At 39.9% G+C, this 24524-nt stretch overlaps 1 protein-coding gene across 1 annotated transcript in view; it reads right to left on the bottom strand.

Moving 5' to 3' along the window:
- The window catches only part of LOC126194731 (activin receptor type-1), a 102657-nt gene that overhangs the window by 66998 nt on the left and 11135 nt on the right, over positions 1-24524 (bottom strand). Inside the window, exons 3-4 of the mRNA XM_049932983.1 lie at positions 18594-18807; positions 2671-2897 (exon numbers count right to left, since the gene is read on the bottom strand). Coding sequence (XP_049788940.1) covers positions 2671-2897; positions 18594-18807 — 441 coding nt within the window. The remainder of the gene's footprint in view (positions 1-2670; positions 2898-18593; positions 18808-24524) is intronic.

Raw genomic sequence — 24524 nt, 5'->3', positions numbered from 1 at the left:
TACAAGATATTGTCCAGAGCTTTACCAGAAACAGCAGAATCTCAGTTGGATTGCCAAACTGGGTAGTATCAAGCAGGGTTTAGGAAAGGAAGATCCTGCCCTGAACAGACCTTAAACCTCAAAAACATTTTAGTACATCAGAAGCAGAGGGCAAAACTGTATATAGTGACTTTTGTAGACTTCCAAAAAGCCTACGATTCCATAGACAGTGTGTCGTAGTCCAATACTGTGCAGGAGTTTAGCCTGGATGGGAAAACTGTAAACATCATCAAGAAGATGATCATGAACATGTCCTCTAAAGTCAGATTAATGGGTGAACTACTGGAACCTTCTGAGATCAGAAGACGGGTCCAACAAGGGGATTGTCTCTCACTCCTGCTGTTTAACTGTGCACTTAAAAAAGTTTTGAGGGAATGGAATGCAAGAACGAGAGGGGGAATAAGATTTGGAGCAAAAAAACAAAGGAATCACAATTAAGTGTTTGGCATTTGCTGACGACATGGCACTGCTCGCGGAAATGTGGGAGGAAGCTAAACAACAAATCACCGAGTCACAAGAGCAGGCAGAGAAGGTAGAACTTAAGTTTTCTTACGAAAAAAGTGAAAATCATGATAAATTTACTATATACTCCTAAGAGACTTAAAGTAGGAGCTCAAGAAATAGAGGTGGTTAGAAGTTTCAGGTACCTAGGGATAAGGATTGAATGGAACAACCTTGAAGTGAAAGCAATGGAAGCAAGAAAGACCAGAATGGAACTAGATTTCCAGAAAACCAAAAACACATACAATAACAAAGCTCTCTCTTGGAACACCTAAATAAGGCATTATAAAGCAGTAATTAAGCCGGAATCACTCTACGCAGCAGAGACACTAGTCATGGGGATGAACGGGCAAATGGATAAACTGGAAAACAAGGTGAGAAAAATTTTGAGGAAGATCATGGGTTCCAAATTCCAAAGTAAGAAACAAGTTTTCTATAAAAACAAAGCACTCTAAGGAAAGTTGGAGAGACTCTCGGAAACCATGAGGAAAAGGAGGATAAATTTTTTATGGACACATACTCCGAATGAATACAGACAGACTAATGAAACAAATCTTTGACTTCACTTAAAAAAAAAAAAAAAAAAAGAGACTAAACCCAATTGGTTTAAGGAAATGGAAAAGGATTTGAGAGAACTCCAGTCATGTTAAAGAATGGTACAGCCAAGACTGTGACCAAAGACACAAATTAAAAGCAACACCAGGAAACCGATTCAGGTATCAGAGGAGGAAAGAAAGAAGAATTCAGATAGAATGAAGAACTATTGGAAGAGAAAGAGAGCTCAATCATCTAAGAGGTGACTGATCTGACGTACCCCAAAGATGGGTGGTTCGAAGTGGGGGAGGGGGAGTGGAAGGGGGGGGGGGGGGAGGAGCAGCTGTGAGATGTCTTTTTCCAAAACAAATAATTCTTGAATGTTGTCTTTCACTTCACTGATATGCAATTTGTAACCATAATTATTATCATTTCAGGACCATTATTGAACACACGGTTTATATAAGTCAATCTCAGTTTCAATTTTGATTAGGTGAAACGTAAGTATTTGTTACCTATGTATGTCACTTGTGCTTTTCCGACATTCACTGTGGAACACAAGGCACAAGTACGCAGCCTGTACTGTGTAAGTGTGACTGGGCCTGTGCCAAAAGGAGCAGCACAGGTTGGGGTTGGGTGAGTGGTTGGGGCTCTCCCTCCCCCTCTCACTGTTTCTTTGTTTCATGAAGCAATACTTTAAATAGCTTCAAACCCCGCTATAACTCCCCCTTCTCCACCCACTCCAGATTGCTGCGTTCATTCAACGTGAGAGCTGCATTCTGGCCGCACTGGCAGGAGACAGTAGTTATCTTTGCACAAGGTGTGCCTGCTTGTGTAAATACCTGTGTGTGTTTTCTTTTCTGACGAAGGCTTTGGCTGAAACCTCAATGTGTAACAGTCTTTTCATTGTGTCTGTCTTTATTGCCTTTTTTCTTGAACTCAACTTCAATCTCACCTATGTTGAACAATATCTGGATGCACTGTTCTCTTCTTCTTGAACAATATCTGGATCCACTGTTCTGTTCTTCTTCCATAAAAATGTCCAAGAGTTCCAACTGATGTAGTGTTTTCCTTGACAACATTCTACAATGTTTTTCATACTTCTCTTTGAGTGATGAAATTGAAAGCTTTGACCTTCAAAGATAAAAATTGGCTATACCTTTTGCCCTGTTAGTCTAACTAAATTCATTACATAATTGAAGATATGATGTTTTAGGGAACTGTGACCACCTGTAATTACACTGGAGAAAGACACCATCTGGATCACTTTGTGTGTTTTCTTAAGATAATCGATTTCTTTATATGATACTGGTCATTCCCAGATCCATTCATCAAACTGCTACAAAGTGCAACTTATCAGCAGGACAACGATCAAAAAATTACAGAGTCTTCGTCATGACAAACTTCCATTTGCCATATTTACATGTATGGATGACCTGTATCAATGAAAGTAACAAGTTAGTCTAAGAAAATCTACCATGGTCCTAATGGTGCCTTCCTCATTATAGAATCATTGCCTTTAGCAGCTTAGACTAAAATCTTTAACTTTTCATAATTTATACAATTTTACAATGTTAATAAACTAATAGGATATACCCTCAACGTGCTGTCTCCAGCTGCAGTTGCTCGGAGAACTTCATCTGATGCATAGAATGGATCATGGTCTGCCATAGCTCGGGCTGCCATCAATCTTTTGCGATGCGTTCTCCTCATCAAGAAGAGAACTATTGTCCCAATAGCACCCAAAGCAAGGACAGGTCCCAGAATAGCAAGGGCCAGCTTCACTATGTAACCTATGTTGCTAACATCATGTGGAACTTTTTCTGTAAAGTAATAATTACAGTTTATGGATCATAGAAACATCATACATAACACAAAAAGTGCATAAAATTTAGCAGCAAGATAACTGAAAACAAAGAAATACAAAATTAACCATGTAGTCACTTAGTTTATAGAAAAAAAAAATGAAAACAAAAGTAGAACTGCAAAAAGATTTGGTTCCTACTGAATATGGAGTCTCCTTTGAAAAAGCAATATTAAGTTGCTGAAGACTTTTTGTTTTGTGCCTGAAATATAAAAGTATCTTTTGCCAAAAGGAAAAGAAACTGCCACATTACAGACTCAAAACGTTCATCTTTCTTTTTTTTTTCTTAATACTTGTGCAAAAGAAACCTAATATTCTTAAAGCAGAATACGTAAGCACAGACTTAACTTTACGACATCAAATTTTTTTTAATAATAATGAGAAGATAAGGGCTAAAAGTCACTGGAGTTGGCGAACTAAAGAGCAGCAATGTACCAACTTTCCTGTAAAATATTATAGAATATTTGCATTCTTGGGCAACACTCTCACTAAATCACTCTGAATAGCAGTGTTGAACATGTTTTCACAAGGTGTAACATCAGAATCAATTTCAGATATTTACATAATCCTGATTCAAAAGTGATGTGTGATAAACATAACTACGAATATAATAGAGGGAAACATTCCACGTGGGAAAATATATCTAAAAACAAAGATGATGTAACTTACCGAACGAAAGTGCTGGCAGGTCGATAGACACACAAACAAACACAAACATACACACAAAATTCAAGCTTTCACAACCAACGGTTGCTTCATCAGGAAAGAGGGAAGGAGAGGGAAAGACAAAAGGATGTGGGTTTTAAGGGAGAGGGTAAGGAGTCATTCCAATCCCGGGAGCGGAAAGACTTACCTTAGGGGGAAAAAAGAACAGGTATACACTCGCGCACACACACACACACACACATATCCATCCACACATACACATACGTGCGGATGGATATGTGTGTATGTGCAGATGGATATGTGTGTGTGTGTGCGCGTGCGCGCGAGTGTATACCTGTCCTTTTTTCCCCCCTAAGGTAAGTCTTTCCACTCCCAGGATTGGAATGACTCCTTACCCTCTCCCTTAAAACCCACATCCTTTCGTCTTTCCCTCTCCTTCCCTCTTTCCTGATGAAGTAACCGTTGGTTGCGAAAGCTTGAATTTTGTGTGTATGTTTGTGTGTCTATCGACCTGCCAGCACTTTCGTTTGGTGAGTCACATCATCTTTGTTTTTAGATAAACATAACTATGATGATGAAATAATATATTTATATAAGGTAACAATACCAGACAAGGAAAGTTGCTACTCGCCATATAGCAGAGATGCTGAGTCGCAATAGGCACAATAAAAAGATTCACGCAATTAAAGCTTTCGGCCATTAAGGCCTTTGCCAACAGTAGACACACACACACACACACACACACACACACACACACACACACACATAAACGCAACTTGCGCACACATCTGCAGTCTCAGAGAGCTGAGACCACACTGCAAACAGCAGCACCAGTGCATGATGGGAGTGGCGACTGGGTGGGGGTAAGGAGGAGGCTGGGGCGGGGAGGGGGAGGGATAGTATGGTGGGAGTGGCGGACAGTCAAGAACTGACCAATCAGACTCAACCAAAGACCAATATTGAAACAATATTGAACCTTGAACTCAGTCCACTCCTCCAACCAACCGTGATCCGGCCCCACTGCCTCCAAACCACCCCCCGTTAACTTTCCAGAATTCCTTAAACTCGAACCTTGCCTCAACATCATTCCCCAAATCCCTCAACATGCAAACTAACCTTACATCCGCAGAAAGAACCGCAGTCCACCATCTAAAAACTGATCCTGACCTTATAATCCTACCTGCTGACAAAGGCTCCACCACCATTGTTTTGAACCGCAAGGATTACGTGTCAGAAGGACTCCGTCAGCTGTCAGATACTTCCACCTACAAGCCATGCCACAGTGATCCCATTCCAGTAATCCAGCAGGATCTCCAGTCACTACTCAAATCCTTAGGCCCATCCCAGAACCTCTCCCCAGAGTCCATCTCTCTACTTACCCCTAACACTCCTCGCACTCCCACCTTCTACATGCTTCCTAAAGTCCATAAACCCAACCACCCAGGAAGCCCCATTGTGGCCAGTTACTGTGCCCCCACTGAGAGAATCTCTGCTCTCATAGACCAGCACCTTCAACCTATTACCTGGAACCTATCCTTTTATATAAAAGATACCAACCATTTCCTCGACTGATTCTCCACAGTTCCTGTTCCTTTACCACACGGTGCCCTGCTCGTCACTATTGATGACACCTCCCTGTACACTAACATTCCTAATGCCCATGGCCTTACTGCTGTTGAAAACTACCTTTCCAGGCGCCCTATGGATTCCAAGCAAACAACCTCCTTCCTTAGTCTCCACGATCAACTATATGCTCACCCACAATTGCTTCTCCTTTGAAAGCATTACCTACAAACAAATCCGCGGTACGGCTATGGGCACCCGCATGGCACCATCCTATGCTAACCTATTCATGGGCCATCTAGAGGAATCCTTCCTAAAAACCCAGAATCCTAAACCCCTCACCTGGTTCAGATTCACTGATGACATCTTTGCTATTTGGATTGACGGTGAGGACTCCTTATTCACATTCCTCCAGAACCTCAACAACTTCTCCCCCATTTGCTTCACCTGGTCCTACTCAACCCAACAAGCCACCTTCCTAGATGTTGACCTTCGCCACAGAGATGACTACATCAGTACCTCCGTCTATATCAAACCTACTAACCACCAGCAATACCTCCACTTCGACAGCTGCCACCCATTCCATACCAAGAAGTCCCTTCCATACAGCACAGCCACCCGTGGTCATCACATCTGCAGTGACGAGCAGTCCCTCTCAAAATATACTGAGGGTCTCACTGAAGCCTTCACTAACCGTAATTATCCTCCCATCCTTGTGCCTTATCTTTCCAGTCTCCCACCACCTCGCAAAGTCCCACAGTCCGGCCACAGAGGAGCATTCCCCTCTTAACTCAGTACCATCCAGGACTGAAGCAACTGAATTACATTCTCTGCCAGGGTTTCGATTACTTCTCGTCATGGCCTGAAATGAAAAATGTCCTGCCCACTATCCTTCCCTCCCCTCCTACCGTGGTATTCCGCTGTGCACCGAACCTACACAATATACTCGTCCATCCTTACACAACCCCTGCTCCCAATCCCTTACCACATGGCTCATACCTCTGTAATAGACCTAGATGCAAGACCTGTCCCATACGTCCTCCTACCACCACCTACTCCAATCCGGTCACTAACATCACCTATCCCATCAAAGGCAGGGCTACCTGTGAAACCAGTCATGTGATTTACAAGCTAAGCTGCAACCTCTGTGCTGCATTCTATGTCGGTATGACAACCAACAAGCTGTCTGTCTGCATGAACGGCCACCGACAAACTGTCGCCAAGAAACAAGTGGACCACCCTGTTGCTGAACATGCTGCCAAACATAATATCCCTCATCTTAATGACTGCTTCACAGCCTGTGCCATATGGATCCTTCCCACCAACTCAGCTTTTCTGAATTGCACAGGTGGGAACTTTTCCTGCAATACATCCCATGTTCCTGTAACCCTCCTGACCTCAACCTTCGTTAGTCACTGTCCTCACCCATCCATCCCCTCCCTGTTCCCATTCCAGCACTACACAGCCATCATTTCACCACCACACCCAGTCTTTTATTTTCTCTCCTTTCCGCTACTTAACCCCTCCCCTCTCCGCACCTTCTCTCCTGCCCTCTGTCTAAACTGCAACACTTGACTGTTCGCCACTCCCACCACACTATCCCTCCCCCTCCCCACCCCAGCCTCCTCCTTACCCCCACCCAGTCGCCACTCCCATCATGCACTGGTGCTGCTGTTCGCAGTGTGGTCTCAGCTCTCTGAGACTGCAGATGTGTGTGTGTGTGTGTGTGTGTGTGTGTGTGTGTGTGTCTACTGCCGACAAAGGCCTTATTGGCCGAAAGCTTTAATTGTGTGAATCTTTTTATTGTGCCTATCGCAACTCAGCATCTCCGCTATATGGTGAGTAACAACTTTCCTTCTCTGGTATTGTTACATTCCATCCTAGATTTTCCATTGTTTGATTTATATAAGGTAGTCATATAGGGGTACAAAATTTATGAAGAAGAAAAATATAACACATTACGAAGGACAATCCAAGTCTGAATAAAGGACAAGTTTTTATGTACAGAGAATCCATTATAACAGTAGTTAGCTGGAGGATATCTGGAGGCAATTGTCAATCTCAAACACTTGAGCTGTTATTTCATGATCATACCAAACAATCACCTCTTGCACATATTTTCAGCTTCTAACAGTGGCACAGTGGAACAAAAACCATCACAGCAACAACCTCACACCCGAAATACATGCAATCATTGGTCTCTGAGACACACAGATGATCATGCTGAGAAGGATGAAGCCTCTCAAACTCCCTTTTTAGGCACAACTGATGTCAGCACACTACTGAAAATTGTATGACTTAAATAGCTTACACATACTTGGCAAATTCCAAATTCAAATCATAGTTCTACAGGACACACATTTCCCATTTTGATTCAGAAAACTATGGAACCTATACGGGAAAACGAACCATAAAAGATCAATGGAATGTCAACCATACTGGGTTCAGCCACCGAAGTAAGTAAAATGATTGTAAATTCAGTACTCAACTTTAATTCTGCATCTGGAATAATTTTTGTACTTGCAGTGAAATGAAGCAGCAAAGTGAATGCCTTGATCAACATAAATAATAAGAAAAACTGAACCAAAAGCTGTTTCTGAGAACTCAAGAGACCATCATCATTAAGATCCCAACAAACAGCATCAAAATCTTAAGAGTCGTCATAATGTGTAGGTGGGCAGGACTAAAAAACACACATCAGTTGTAGGCATCCAACTAGCACACCAGGACAAATAAAAATGGAGAGCATCTTGTAGACTTACAGCAAGTTTGGGAAGTTCCACTTGCTACCATTCTACTACTTAAATAAATATATAATATTTTGTTTTCATATGCACACCTAATGCTTACACCATGTATATACAAAGTTGCCAAATTCCTATTCATGCAGCACTTAACTAAATTTCATTATTCACAGCACAGTTTACCAATTTCTGATGACAATAATCTATTCAGTTCACATGAAAACAATGCCTGTAAACCATGTGCACATCAAAATTCAAATACACTAGAAATTCTTTGATTTAAGATTTACAGAGTTTATTTGAAAATCCTTGTTCACATCTTTTGAGCAAATATTTAACTTTTTTTGAAAATGCAATATTTTAAAAGCTATTCGTACTCAGAATTTTCGTGTTGTACAATGTTCCAATCTTAAGATGTAATTATTTATAAAATCCTGTGTTTTTATTTTGTTGCCACAATTTTTCAGTTTCCACAGATGTGTACTTTTCCTGAAATAACATTAGTTTATTAATTATCCCAATTACAAGATTCAACTTTCTAGAACATTCTTGGTGAACTTTTAGAATACCCATGCATGTTAAAACTTCCCCCTCATAAAATGCTATTTATTTTCCATTTTATAATTACACAGCTTTTGGTGACTCAAGTTTACTTAACTGTCTAATGTACCTCTCACATTTTATATGTTTTGTGCTAATGTTTAAAATCTAAGCCTTTCTTCATGCTTTACTTCACACATTTTGACAGCTATGGAAAGAAATAATTTCTCACCAACAATGGGGGTGATTTGTATCTTGCAATTAAGTAGGAGAGCTCTAATGATGCTCTTAGGACACTCCTGGGGTCTGATATATGTTTTTAGAGCAATCAAACATTTTCTTGTAGTTGTCGCTCATTAAGCTTACAAAGTTTCATAGGTTTACTTACAAAGTATGGATTATGCCTCCAGGTCTGTCTTTTAGTTTTATAAGTTTCAAGCTAAGTTGACTAAAATATCAAAACAAAAAACCTATTGTAATCATTCCTCATTATTCAAAAGAATGCTAGTACATCTTAACATTAGAAAATCAACTTGATATTTACATACTTTGGTTTTGAGTGTAGTGTTGATAGGAACAGAAGAAGATGTGAAAGAAGAAAGTATTTTGATTAAATTATAATCTTTTTAAATTGCAGTTGTTTCAAAGAAAATGCCTTTTTTGCATTTTCTTTGAAACAACCGCAATTTATATACAGCTGCTGCGAAAATTGCCACTATAAGAAATGTGTTATAATCTTTTTCCGTAATTTCCTGCTTTCAAAGGAGAAGAGGCACTCTGTGAATCACTTCTACGGGATCTCTTGTTACCACTGTGAATTAGCCACTTACCTATGAGAACGGTGGAATTTTTATCACTTTATTTTTAATCTGGTTCACTACTTCCACTGAACACACACTAGAATTCAACTAGCTAGCTCACCATTTTTTAACTGACTCCAGACGCCTGAGTGAGATCGAGTGGACATTCACAATGGCTGTGATGAACAATCTACTCTTGTAGTCAAAAATATTATGAAAAGGACAGATTGCTGCTCATCATATAGATGGCATGTTGAGTTGGAGACAGACACAATGAAAAGACTATTACATATTGAGCCTTCAGCCAAGACCTGCTTCAGAAAAAAAAAGGAAAGGAAAGAAAAGAAAACACACACACACACACATTCACACAAGCAAGCACACCTCACACATGCATCTCCAGATTCCAGATAGAGACAGTAGTTGTGTGTGTGTGTGTGTGTGTGTGTGTGTGTGTGTGTGTGTGTGTGTGTGTGTGCGCGTGCTTGCTTGTGTGAATGTTTTGTGTGTATGTTCTCTCTCCTGAAGAAGGTTTTGTCCAAAAGCTCAATGTGAAACAGTCTTCATTGTGCCTGTCTGCAGCCCAACGTGCCATCTTTATGGTGAGTACCAATCTTTCCTTTTCCTAACATTGTTGTTATTCTAACCTGGACTTCACACAGTTTTATTCTTGTAGTCAGTATTGCAAGGTACAGGCAGTCACACTGTCAGGCAGCTTGTAGTCATTAGTCAAAAATGGAAAATCCAGGACAGAATAATGACAATATTATGAAAAGGATAGTTTCTATTCACCATATAGAAAAGATTCTGGGCCGCAGATAGGCCTTCAAGTACAGCAGCTATAAAGTAGCATGCCAGGCGTTCATGGTCTTGCAGCAATCTTGCAAAATTCTAGGTCAGTTCTTAAAAGCTTAGAAACCACTTGCAGCATGTGCAGCTTACTGATCTGTGTTGTGAAGTCTATAATACATTACCAGCAGGCTGACATGTTTACTAACCATAAATATGAATGGACTGAAAAAATAAAATCAATTGTGTTGCGATGCATCACTATTAACCGTTTGATAGCTTAGTAAGCCCTGAAAGATTAGATTTATGAAATTCCATGAGAATGAGGCAGCATCAAATTGGTCAGTAACAATGCGAAGTCTTATTTGAAACTCATATCCACAAACTTTGCAAGCTCTTTGCAAAAAAACAGCAAGGCGTTTGCAAGGGGAATTTCTAACTGACACTGTTGCAGTTTCCAGGAAAATACACCTGAAAGGCACAGAAAGGAGTTTTTGACTCAGATCATTACTTAATACAAATCAAAGTGAGGTTTCAGCACAACAGATGTAGACCTAAAAGCAAGCTGTTTCCAAGGTCAGACACCAAGTATCTCGAACATGACACTGACACTCCCCTACAGGATCTACATGAACGATATCTGAGAGACTGACATGGCCTATCTCACACACTACAGACATCAGCCCTGAAATTAGGACAGCCTCCAACAGAATATAAATATAGATGTTGGAACACAAACAGTGACAAAGTACAGAGGAAGAAATCAAATTAGAGAATTGATGAGACATTCATAGAAAAACTGAAAGCTGATAGTCATTTTGAAATGCATAGAATACACCCTCCAAATTAATATGCAAACAAAACAAGCTTATGGCAAAAACAGCCTGTTAGAAACAGAATAGGACTGACTCAAAAACACTGAAATTTTTACTAGACCTACAAGGAGAACCTATATCATTACCAGCCACCGCCAGCACGACGACGACGACGACGACGACGACCACCACCACCACCACCACCACCACCACCATTACATTCCTGTCTAGCAAATGAAACATTGGAGAAGAGACTAATATTAAAGAGAACTGTAGATACAGATTGACTACTTATAAAAGTCTACTCAACTGTCATCAACCAAAGGAAAGATAGTCATTCAAAAAAACCAGTGCCAAATACAAATTTGGAAGCCCCAGCAATGGAGGAAACAGTATCATATGATTGCTTACAAATAACAAATGTCCTGGACTGAATAAGCATTTTACACAGGCACTACTGCACTGCAATGAAATGCAATACTGCCCTGATACACAAACACCTGGCAAACAGCAGAAAAAATCAGTAGTACTATTTACATCTGCTAGTTGCACTAATTGTGTGGGAGTTTTTCATAAATTGTGTCAGGTGGTGGTCTCGTTGTGGGTTTGCTTTTACGTTGCTCACTCTGTGAATGTCAGCAACTTCACTTCCAACTTTCTGACACAACACTTTGTGAATGACCAGTGAGAATCTTGAAATTTCTTAGTTGACAGTTTGTGTAGCAAACTCATCACTAGATCCATCAGACAAAACAAAATATGTGAACAGTGTAATGGTTTTGAATCAAGTTCTTGGTTTCAGATTATTCCTGGCATATATTTTATTCTGATGAAAATGGCGGAATTATGAAAGTGGTGAACATGTGCTGTGTAACTGGAGGAAATAGCAGATGAATATTCAGGGTTGCCACAAGTTTCCAAAAGTGAAATTCACTGATTTCCAGACACCGTTTTAGCAATTTTTCATGACAAATTTAGAGATGTCAGGAGTAAGAAAAATGGCAAGTTAAAAAAAAAATGTAAGGACTTCTGCATTTCTGAATGTGTTTTCAATTGGTTGGTTGATCTGGGGGATGGGACCAAATAATGAAGTCATTGGCTTCATCGGATTAGGGAAGGAGGGGGAAGGAAGGCGGCCGTGCCCTTTCAAAGGAACCACCCAGCATTTGCATGAAGTGATTCAGAGAAATCATGAGAAACCTCAACCACGATAGCTGGATGCGGGTTTGAACTGTTGTCCTCCTGAATGCGAGTCCAGTGTGCTAACCACTGTGCCACCTAGATTGGTTGTTTTTAATTCTAATTTTCAATGAACACCACTTTATTGTCTCCTTTAGAAGATTTATGATCTGGAGGATAAGTAAACAGGTAAGTTGCATGAGTAAAAGCCACTTTAGCTAAAAGTTTTCTGCATTTATTAAAGGTTTAACTCGAACTCTGAATAACCACAAGTTTTTGCTCCTTGTCCCACACAGGATTTATGAACTTTCCAGGAAAGATAATGCATCAGACTGAACAGAAAACATGAAAGGAATATGTTGCATAACATAACATTAAGGTTTCAAAAATAAGAAAGACAGCACTGGAGTATGTACAGTGACATTTTCCCTGCCAAACAATACTAAGTGTTTTGCCAAAAACAAAAAGTAAAAACAAACAATTAAAATCAATCAATGAAACCAGTCAAAATTTCTATGTGGGAGAAGCAATCTCTTCATCAATTCCACTCAGTTCAGTGGCCCTCTCTGCAAGTATCTGTGACATTCTGCCCGTTAGTTCATTAACATGCTGGACAATGGATCTCTTCCTTCTACCCTTCTGCTTTAAAGCTTCGCCATACTGATTTTGGGCACTGCAATAGTCCAGAACCATTCTCTTGTCAACAAAAATCTTGAAGAAACTGCCAGCTGATTTCAGGTCATCATATACTTTACATACTTGACTCTGTTTCTTAGTTGACTATCATACACTCTTTACTAATGGAAGAACCTTGCTCTACAAAGGCTTGACCATCAATCATAATGAGAACCTTTTGAAGAAAGCCATACAAATGCTGGCAGTACCTCCAAAAGTGATTAATTCTAGTCTAACTTCTCTTGTAGCTTGCACGGAGATCCAAATATTCTTGTTTACCAAGAAATTGTGTGAATTCTTTCTTAACTTTATCACAGTCTTTAGTGCTCATCCAATTCTGTATCAATTTGTGCAAGGTGTTTGAGATTCTACTGTTGCTAGTTCCTGGATACTACTATTCACAGCTGGATCACAAAAGCTTATGTATCTACAAATGCTATACTTCAACGGCGGCTTTAGGAGGAGGACTGAGCAAATTATGATCACAAACTCCCTGCACTCAGCTCTGAAAATTAAAATATCCTTGGTAGACACTTTTAAATTTCTCAGCTCAAACAATACAGCATGACCTAAGTTAATTTATTTGGCAGGATTAACACTAGCTTCATCATCAACTTGTACATCGCATACCAATTTCCTGGCAGATAATACATCAGTTAGTCTTTAAGGGCTGCAGTCTTGAAAATCTGACAAACTGTGTGGAGACTAAAGACCCCATATCATTAAAAGTTGATGCATTGTCCATATGAATACTCTTCAGATCAAGAAATAAGTCCCTCACGAAAGCCCAGTTGTTATTAGGGCCATCCATTGATACTTTAAGAAAGTTGGTAACAGTCAGGTCTGAAGTTTATTTCTTAAAACTGTCCAACATATCAGTGGCAGTGGTATGGCCTAAAAATGTAGATGGAAAGTAGTGCATTGCAACCTGTTTGTTTACTCTGTGGCAATATCTGAATGCAGTACCCATTTTCTGCAACAGACGCCTTGTTAAGACTCTCATCAAATGAGAGTACAGCATCTCCTTCAAAGAGCTGAGAGACAATTTTTCCTAAAGTGCAGAGATAATCCATAAACGATATCGCATGTCTTGGTCTACCCAAACTACATGTTACTTCCAATCTCGAGAAAATACCAATCTTGAGAAAATAATGATAATATTTGGTTTGTAAGGTGCTCAACTGCATGGTTGCCAGTGCTCATAAAAGTTCCCATCTTCCCACTGTCCAGTCTTGCTACTTTTCCCAAATGATGGGGACAACACAAACACCCAGTCCCCAGGTGGAGAAGATCTCCAACCCAACCGGGAATCGAGCCTGGCACCCCGTGATCCAGAGGCAGCAATGTTAGCCACTAGACCACAAGCTGCAGACAATCCTGAGAAAATGGATTGTATATAATTTGTACACTTCTGCTTGCACAGGTGTGAGAAAGAAATATTCAAAATCTCCCTTGTGTCTCAAACGGTTCGAAATATCAAAACAAGAGTTTGATGAATGATGGCACTGAAAGTGGAGAGTATTTTGCTACATGATAAACATGCGAAATTTTCTTATTACTGTGATATATGAGTAACTGTAGACTTCTGCAATGGAATGATGTAATGTTTTAGGAGTCCGAGAGATAGTTGGTGAAATGAGAATTAGGGTGGCTTCACAACAAGGTACATTTATTTTTATACCAAGAATGTAGTTTTTCATAAACATTTGATCTGAACTGTCCTCATTTAATAAACCAGTGTTCCAGGATTCTGTGGCAATCACAACTGCATTAGGATGTTTGTGAGGTGACACTGTGCAAACTCCTTTAACATGGCAACAAGGGAAATATACAAGTTACTCAAAACTCACCACTGATCAATGAGTGGTTTTCAGGTGACATCAACTTTCCGTTGCTACAAGTCTAACGGAGGGGCTGGACCAACAACCACATTGTAAAACTTACACTACTGTATTGTGAAATACCTAGTTTGTCAAAAGTGACACACGAACAGTACGCAAACAAGAATGTAAGCAATGGTATACAAAGGGATAATTGATACAATTCCAGACAGTATTCCAACTATGGACCACACTGTACTAAAAACTGAGCTTCGAAATTTGAAATAAAGTTTCACAAAAAAATTCTTTAGTTATTTGACCACATTGTCCATATATGCTTTATAATAATCGAAAGTATTTTGAATCCATATTTGCAACTGCAGTAAAAGAAACAACAGTGCTAAATGAGGAAATTCTAAAAAAATGTGAAAGCAGACAGCATTTCTGATGTGAGCAAAAATCAGATACAATATATCGTAAGTAACATCAACAGCTTTTGTAATAAACTGTTTTTATATCCGGAAAGCAAGCCAGATTGTAAATATGTCACTTCGACCACTGATGATATTTTTAAAAAATGCACTTGGTGACAAAAATATACATATTCTTGTAGTTGCAAAGATGGATTTAAAATACCTTGAACAATTTCAGAAATGAGCTAAAAAAATTTAGCCCTTTTGAAGAAGTACAAAAGAAGGCAAGTTTTGTATAACCAACACTACAGTGAGGGTCAATAAAACGTCTGCTTGTACTGTGTTCATTACTGTAGACTATTACCTACTGTGTTATGCCCCCCCCTTTTTTTTTAAGTATTGTTTGTTTTTTCCTCCGATAAATACACAAGTACATAGTCTACAAACCATTAGCAACGGCCACAGTTTTCTTCCTAGTATCATTCCTACATTTTCTCAAATATATTAACTACTGTCAAAGTACAAAAATGTATTACAATAAATAAAATGCTTATAACACCACACTGTACAACATTATTGCAGTGAGCCTCAGTCAAAACTCCAGAAATCCGTCGCCTGTGGCCTCTGGCTTGTTGAGCATGCTCCATAGTCCTGGGTTCAAAGATAAATCATGAAAATCTGCCTATTTACACCACACATGAATGGACGTGGCCAGTGGGGAGATTGCAGAGACAAGATCAGACAGAACCTGTACGTTAGTGGAAAATCATGGGCCCCAGATAGGCTGGCCCAGTCCATCGGAGATACCTGTAGAACCGGAATGCAGTTCTGGTCTGTCACAGAAATCCACTTGTGTGGCTTACTATTCATGCCCATAGTCATGAGCTATTGATTAACGAGACTGTGGTGATGAATCTGTGCAATGAATAACATTTGCAAATAGTCTGAGGAGCCAAAAACACCATTCCTCGTGCTTACCTGCCATTCTTGTCACCAGCTGCTCAGCTAGTGGTGAGGGGTCGCTGAGAGGAGCAGTGGGGAGGGGACAAGCGGTAGGAAGGACGGAGTAAGGAGAGAGCACACAACAGCCAGCAGCTACTCGGCTGTGCCCAGCCAACGATGTTGTGTGGCATCTCCGTAAAACAAATTGTTTCATCTGCTTAGCCAAAAACGACATTTTTCAATTTTCTTTCAAATTTCGATGACATATTTAAAATTCCCTGACTTCCAAAACTTGTAGCAATATTCTCACATGTCTGTGTTCAGATTTTAACTTCCCAGAATGAATTTTTGAACATTAGGGAGAATAAAGTTGTGTATGACTACTGCACGAGACATTGGGTAGGTGTTGCAGAGTCCTACTTCTCTTCTGGGGTAGGAAACTGTTGTCTACTATTTCCTCTGTTGTTGTAAGCCATGTGGAGCAGTTGATCATGGTAGCTGTGACAACAACACACCTGCATCATATTGTTCAAACCCTGTATAACAGACATGAAAAATTTCCACATTCACTGGACTACAACACAGCTCGGACTCTTTAATTTGGAATACCTTTGTTGAATTAAGCTGCCAGCATTTCAACTGCTGTCGTCAAAATCTTAGCTCACATGGCCAAGTATCCACTGTGGATGCTTGCTGGTAGAGACTGTTTGCTTTGGTAAACAGATGGAGGTAAGGGAGTGTTTGATAGTGTCAAATGACACTCAGCTTCCCAATACGCATTCTCAGTTAATGCACAATAACGGAGACAATGTACCAATATGGCACCCCCCCCGCTTTTTTTTCAGTGAAGAGAGCCACATATGACAATGCTGATTAGTTCATTACATCATGGATACCCCAGTTCAAAATTCTGTAAGAGTGACTTAGCAAAGCAGAAATTTCATAGTAACATCAAATTACACACTGAGTGATGCACTCTACTGCTTACAGACCTCTGGTAAGCCCTGGGCACCTGTGGTTAAGCCATCTGTCTGCAATATCCTTTCTTCAACGATTGCTAGTTCCAATAGGTATGCAGGAGACCATCTGTGAAACTTGGAAAGTAGGAGAGAGGTGTTAGGTGGAAACAAAGCTGTGAAGGCAGGTTGCTGGTTGTGTCTGGGTAGCGCAATCAGTAAGGGCATTTCCCGCGAAAGGTAATGTTCCACGTTTGCGCCCCAATCCAGACCACAGGTTTAATCTACCAGGAGTCTTCACAATATTGTATAGATATTGCAGGACAGATCATCCAACTGCTCTTTCTCATCAGAAGTACAGAACTTATTTCTCATTCATCTTTAATATGAACTACTTCAACTTCTTATTATTCTGCATATGTCTAGTTTTTCTCATCTAACCCAATTGGCCTTTTTTCATGCATTCTGATACTTTGCAACTAATGCTCTGACCAACTATCCCTCTCCTATTGTGTTGTAGATGTCTACTTCTTTCCCACCATTTTTTATCTTCTTTCATATTTAGCATTCTTTTCCTTACTAGCCCTTTTCATCTTGTATATTCATCACAGTGATTATCATATCCTCTGGGAACATTTTCCTCCTGGACCAATTAACACTGTCCACTTACACATATTTTACCAATTGCCTGCAGTTTTAGTACACCTTCTCAAATAGCCATCATGTTTGGAAATGTAAAACTTATTTTCTGCAATTCATTGTCAACTGTTATACTGGAAAGTTGGACTACTACAAGTTTAACGTATAAGGGGCATTCAAAAAGAAACAAGCCGGAGGCATAATTGCAGAAACCAATACCTGTATGTTATAAGTATTGACCCTGGCTGTTGAGACACTTGTCCCACTGCGACACAAGGCAGTAAATGTCTGTCTCATAAAATTCCCGGGGCTGCGATGTTAACAAGTTCTGCACGTACAGTTGGACATTGTCATCCACTCGAGTGCAGGGAAAGTTATGCTGACATTCTTCTTTAACCAATATGGCCCCCTACTGATTTACTACCTGCAGGACAGGACAACAGCGAATGCCCAGCATTATTTACAAACCTTGACCACCCTTCGCCCAGCGATCAAATCAAAACAACCAGGCAATCTCATCCAAGGGGTTATTCTGCTCCATGACAATGCAAAGCCTCATATGGCCAACATAGTCACACCCCTCCTGCAAAAATTAAAATGGGAGGTTCTCCGCCACTCTCCATATAGTTTGGACCTCTCCCCCTGTGATTACGCCATTTTTGGTCCCCTTAACAAGGCTCTGAGGTGCAAAGAATTCACCTCATACAACGACGTCCAGTTGTATGTGTGAAACTTGTTAGCAGCACAGCCCCGGGAATTTTATGAGACAGACATTCGCCGCCTTATGTCACAGTTGGACAAGTGCGTCAACAGCCAGGGTCAATACTTCTAACATATAGGTACTGGTTTCTGTAATTATGCCTCTGGCTTGTTTCTTTTTGAACACCCCTTATAGTTTGTAATTTTCATTCCATGTTACTATTCAGTGATTTTTTTTTTCACATTTATTTATCTTAATGTGTATCTGCCAAGAGGTCATATGTAATAAGTTTCTTTGATGGAACTCAGTTAACTGTTCCTGTATTATGACAAGAGAAATGTGCAGTCAAGAAATAACTAAAATGATCTCTCCACAAATAAGTTAGTATGTTTAAAAAAAACTTCCGCTACTCACCAACAAAGTTTGAATTTGCTAAATATGGAAAAGAGCCATTATTACAATAGTCTCCTTCACAGCAGTCCATTGCATACTGGCCCCCTGTGTGGCGTTTGGTATGGCCAGACTTTGAAGATGATCCACAAATGAAAGGTACATGGTCAGGAACAGTTGTACAACCTCGCGAAACTCGTTCCACGCCATCAGAATCACGGACTCGAGATTTCCAACACTGTAAACATATTAGCTCTATAATGATTTGTTTCTCATCTAATACTCACTACCAGCACTCTAAATCCCATTGGGGTGAATGAATATGAGTCTCTACATCCAACTTATTTCATAAACATATCCTCCATTTAAGGCAACAGTTAGCATCAGTGTATCATCTAAACATCTTACTGGCTAGTACATTTATGAAAACACTTAATTCAATCACAGCAAAACACTATATAATTTTGTAGACTCTTTTTTCTTTTCACATGACACAATCATCACTTAAAATGGAAAGATTGTTCTTCTAGGATGGACACACATGCCTGCTTTCAGGAGTTGCAACATCACTAAGATTTATTGCCTTATTTTTTGTTCATCAGACTGAACAACGTGAACATCAGTTGCTACTGCTGACTGATTGTCTTTCGGTACTGCCACTGTTGAAGCTCTTCAGTCAGCTTTCAAATTTAGAGATGGGTGTGTTGAAGTCAGTAAATTGTGTGTCAAAATTAATAAATGTGTCAAAATCTTTTCACGCATTTTGTTTTTAAATACAGGTACTGTACATTTATTTTTTAAGCACAATGGCAGAGAAACAATGACAAAAAACAATGCAGCTGCTTTACAGGAAATGATGAAAAACAGAGGTTGAAAACAGAAAGATGTAAATATTGTCCAGCAAAGTGAACTGATAACCTCTTCAGGATGGCAGCACCATCATATTTACACCTGATAAGCAGGTAGGGGACGTAGTAAGTACCAGTGTACATTCTAATAGTATTACAAGTGGAGTGGTGTTACATGCTACATGTCTGTATGCACCACTGAATACAGAGTTCACTTAGAATAAGAACAAAAACAGCACATATAATAAAGTCAAACCTCCATATAACGATTACCAATACAACGATAAACCGGGGTACAGCAACAATTTTATATGGCCCTGGCTGATTTCCTATATGTACTATGTTAATTACCTTCGTTACAATGATGAAGTAAATTTAGCAACACCCTGTTATAACAAAGACAAAATTTCGAGGAATTTACTATTTCCTACTTCTAAGAAGGTCACTACAGCGGTAGGTATTGTTTATTTAGCTACTAGACCTTTGGCCTTTCATTTCCAGAAGCTTCACTACATACTACAGTACTGTATTTATTCTAGCGGTAAAGAGAATAGCGTACAGCCGCGGGCGAGCTGTGCTGAGCGGCAAGCGTCAAAGAGCTCCTTTGTTTGAACGAGTGTTTAGTTTGTCCATTGTTGAGCTTCAGTAGCAGACAGAAGTGTTTTGTTGGGCTCATAAGAAGCTTATCTCCATGATTTTTGCAGTCTGCAAATGTTTTTAGTGCCCGCATCTCGTGGTCGTGCGGTAGCGTTCTCGCTTCCCACGCCCGGGTTCCCGGGTTCGATTCCCGGCGGGGTCAGGGATTTTCTCTGCCTCGTGATGGCTGGGTGTTGTGTGCTGTCCTTAGGTTAGTTAGGTTTAAGTAGTTCTAAGTTCTAGGGGACTTATGACCACAGCAGTTGAGTCCCATAGTGCTCAGAGCCATTTGAACCAATGTTTTTAGTTGATGTAAATGCTTTGAAATTCGCTAAGATTTGGACAATGGCTGGAAGTTGGACACAAATAAGGTTGGAGACAAAAATTGAGGTTTCAAAGACATTGATAATGGAATGAAACACGTAGATGCGGCAAGGAAGTATGGACTTCCACAATCGACGTTAGCTACATTCCTTAAAAAAAGAAAATAATTTGAAGAAATCTTTGTAGGTGGTAAATTTAACCGTTCAAGAAGAAGAATGATGATGGCTGCTGCTGACGATGTGGACAGTGCTACACTGGGTGGTTTAATGAGATGCAAGCACAGAATGTACCAATTAATGGTCGGTCCATTGATATGTCAAAAAGCCTTAGATTTCGCTAAGTTGCTTGGCAATTCTAATTTTAAGGCAAGGAACAGATGGTTGCAAAGATTTAATGAAAGGCATGGGATCATTTTTAAAGTGATTTCAGATGAAGGAAAATCAGCACCTTTACGTGATGCAGAATTTTGGAGGAAAAACACAATGTGCAAACTGTTAGAAAAATACAGTTCTGAAAATTTGTACAATGCAGATGAGACGGGATTGTTTTATAAAATGAATCCAGATATGACGATGGCCTTTATGGGAGAATAGTGTAAAGGAGGGAAGCAATCTAAAGTATGTCTAACTGTTCTCTGCAACAACACTTCAGGGACACATAAATTGACACCACTGGTGATCAACAAACCTATGGTACTTCAAAAATGTAAGTAGCTTACCAGGTAAGAGGGTACATGGTACATACATTTTATTTAACTTCCTTTAATTTATAAGTTAATTCAGTACAGTATAGCTTCTTCTGTAATGTTTTGCTACAGTCGTATTATAAATGTGATTTCTTTTATTGCAGTCAATTACAAAGCAAATCGCAAAGCATGGATGATGTCTACTCTTTTTAGTGAGTAGCTGCTTTCGCTTGATAGAGATGTCAATTAAGAATAAGGAAATTGCATTGCTGGTGAATAACTGTAGTGCGCATAGAAACATGCCAGCGCTGAAGAACACTGAACTATGCTACTTCCCCCCGAACTGAACTTTGATTCTTCAGCCACTAGATATGGGAATAATTAAGAACTTTAAGACAAAATACCGTTCACGTGTAGTTCAACACATGATCACAAACATTGAAAGAAGGGTGAGCAATCCCTCCAGTTTCAATGTGAAGCAGGCTTGTGACATGATCGCTTGTTACTGGAACAGTGTACAGCCAAATGCGATTGTGACCTGCTGGAAAAATGTAAGAATTTCTGAAAGTGAAGATGTAGGTGAGAAAGATGTGGTGGATGAAATAATGCAGGATGATATTCAAAGTGATCCGGAGATTTGTTCAGTAGTTACTGGTAAAAACATAGATGCTTCAGTAGTTGAATACTTGTTAGTGGATGACGAGGCATTGGTATTTGAAGCACATACTGACAAACCTATCATTGAGGAATTAAAGGGTAATTCGCCTGCTGAAGATTCTGATGATGGTAGTGATGTGGTAAGTGCAAATCCCCCTCCTCTGCTGGAGCTAATAGATCAGCTGGAAACAATTCAGCCAGTAGCATATTCAGTGCCCAGTGTTTCAGTGCAGCGGTTGATAAAGACAGTATTGGAAAAAAAAGTGCATTTTCTGTACACAAAAGTAAGATATTCTACAGCTACAGTATTAATAAAGGAAGTGAACAAAATGTGTTTCACTATTTGCTTTTAATGTTATTTTTCGCCAGAAAAGTACTTCTCAGTCACGAAAACATGGCTCCTCGCTCCGCGTCACAATAACAAAACCTCATTATAACAATAACCCTTGTACAACAATTTAGTCTTCATGGTCCCAAGAAATTCGTTGTAGCAAGATTTGACTGTATGAAGGTAAGCCAAAAATTATCCACAATGAAGCTATAACTTTTATTGCAATACAAATAGGACACATACATTAATATATTTTTTTAATATAGCCCCCTTGCTTTTTAATGCACTTGGTCCACTGTTGCACAATTTTCCTGATGCCTTCAGAAAAGAAGATTTTCAGCTGAGCAGCAAGCCACGTACACATTGCAACATTAACTTCTTAGTTTGAGGTGAATTTACAGCCCCTTAATGCCTTTTTGAAAGGACCAGACACGTGGTAGTTAAAAGGGAGTTTCCGGAGCAGTGTGGGCAGCAGTATGTAGACAGGCATTACCATGCAATAACATGACATTTTTTGATAGTAGTCCTCGTTGATTGCTTCGAATTGCAGCCTGTCAGTAAGCATCTCACAGTAATGAGAACTGTTTATTGTTGTGCCACTATCCTGATAATGTTCCAGCACTGGGTCTTTTAGGTCCCAAAAAACAGTAAGTATCAGTTTTCGTGTGGATGGTTGGGTTTTGAACGTCTTCCTGCTGGATGATTATGGATGCTTCCATTCCATGCTCTGTCACTTACTCTCTGGCTCATAATGGTGGAGCCACGTTGTGTCACCAGTGACGATTCAGTCTAAGAAGCTGTCATGTTCATTACCATAGCGATCCAAATGTTTTTCACGTATGCATTTGTTTAAGCAACACTGTGAGCCATTTTGGGACCCATCTTGCACAGACTGCACTTGCACTAGTCACTCATCTGTCAATCAGAACACTGTAACATGCACATTCAATGATATCATCATCTGTGGCGTGGATGATTCTGCGGCTCCTTCCTCTTGTGTAACACTTGTATGACCGATTTTTAATTTTGTGATTCATTTGTAAACACTCTGTTGCGGCAAGACACTGTTTCTGTATTGAGCCACATGTCTCTGACGGACTGTGGCCCCGATACACCTTCTGACCACAAAAACCAGAACACTGCTTGATATTCCTCTTTGGTGTAAACTTCTAACAAAGCAGTGATTGTCTACCTGCAACAAGAGGAGGAGAAATTGAGGAATTATAATCAAACTTTCATAAAGGACCACAACAGCAAATCAATAACATAAACAAGGACACAGATCTTTATGAGAACATAAGAAAAGTTATGTCAACATTGTGGGTAATTTTTAACTTACCTTCGTACATCTCACCTTGGTTGTTCACAACGCTTCACTGGCAGTATCCATGAAACTACCTCCCCAAATGATGTTGATATTTCCCACAGCTGTGTCTGTTAATTCATCTGTTGTTTCAATTGCAGATAGTAATGCAGACACTCTGTTCAAATCTGTGCCTACTGATTTTATTATATTTTCAGCTTCCTTGTCTATCAAAGTATGTATCCTCCACGAGTCACCACGTATTTTTTTGGCGTGATGCACGGCATGTCTAGTCTTCCAGTGCCAAAACAGTAAAAGCTAATGTCACAGCAGCAAAACCGCACTGACTGTGTGGTCCAGTAGTTAGCACTTTTGCTAGTAACAAGGAGGTTAGGGGTTTGATTCCAGATGACCATCTCAAATTTTGCTGACAAGGTGTGGGAGGAGGTCCATTCAGCCTCGTGAGACCAGGAGAAAGGTTGCTCGAATATAAAAGGAGTAAAATCGATGTCCAAGCTGTCAAAGTAGGGTCATATTTAAAGTTTTCACCAGGCTGCATTACACAGACAGTTTATGTACAGCAAAAGTATGAGCCGTTATGTTTTCAGGTTTGAGAGCATGGCGCTCAACATATGACTGCAGACATTTTTGCCAAGGCTCCAGACCATTTCTATACAATTTAGGTCCATATACACTGCGGGAAAAAATTAGTATGCCCTTTTAGAGGTTTCCAATTCACTCAAGATTCATTGTTGCAACAGTGCATATCGAGTACCTGAAATGATTATATTTACAGATTAATAGCACGAGAAGTTCTGAGGTAACAGGTATTGACCCACACCGGAACACCCATACTAGCACATGGTTAGTCTCCACGGACATCAATCAAGGTGCTGACTATGACACCCAGTCAATCGTACATATGGCGAATACTGTCCTGGGATGTGTTATGCTACATCTGCTTCACCTGTTCACATAGTTCTGTAAGAGTTGTTTGTTGACATGTCACACAAGTCACTTTTCAGCCGTATCCCACACAGGCTTGATTGGAGACACCTAAAGATCATGCTGGCCAAGGAGGTTGCTGCATGTCTTGCAACGCTTGTGAAGTTTCATGGGTACTGTGTGGACGAGCATTACCTTGTTGGAACAACATATAACCTTCCTGCCA

Source organism: Schistocerca nitens, chromosome 7 (genome assembly GCF_023898315.1).
Source record: "Schistocerca nitens isolate TAMUIC-IGC-003100 chromosome 7, iqSchNite1.1, whole genome shotgun sequence".
NCBI lineage: Eukaryota > Metazoa > Arthropoda > Insecta > Orthoptera > Acrididae > Schistocerca > Schistocerca nitens.
The sequence above is the reverse complement of the archived record's forward strand: the minus strand, read 5'-3'. Positions and strand labels throughout refer to the sequence as shown.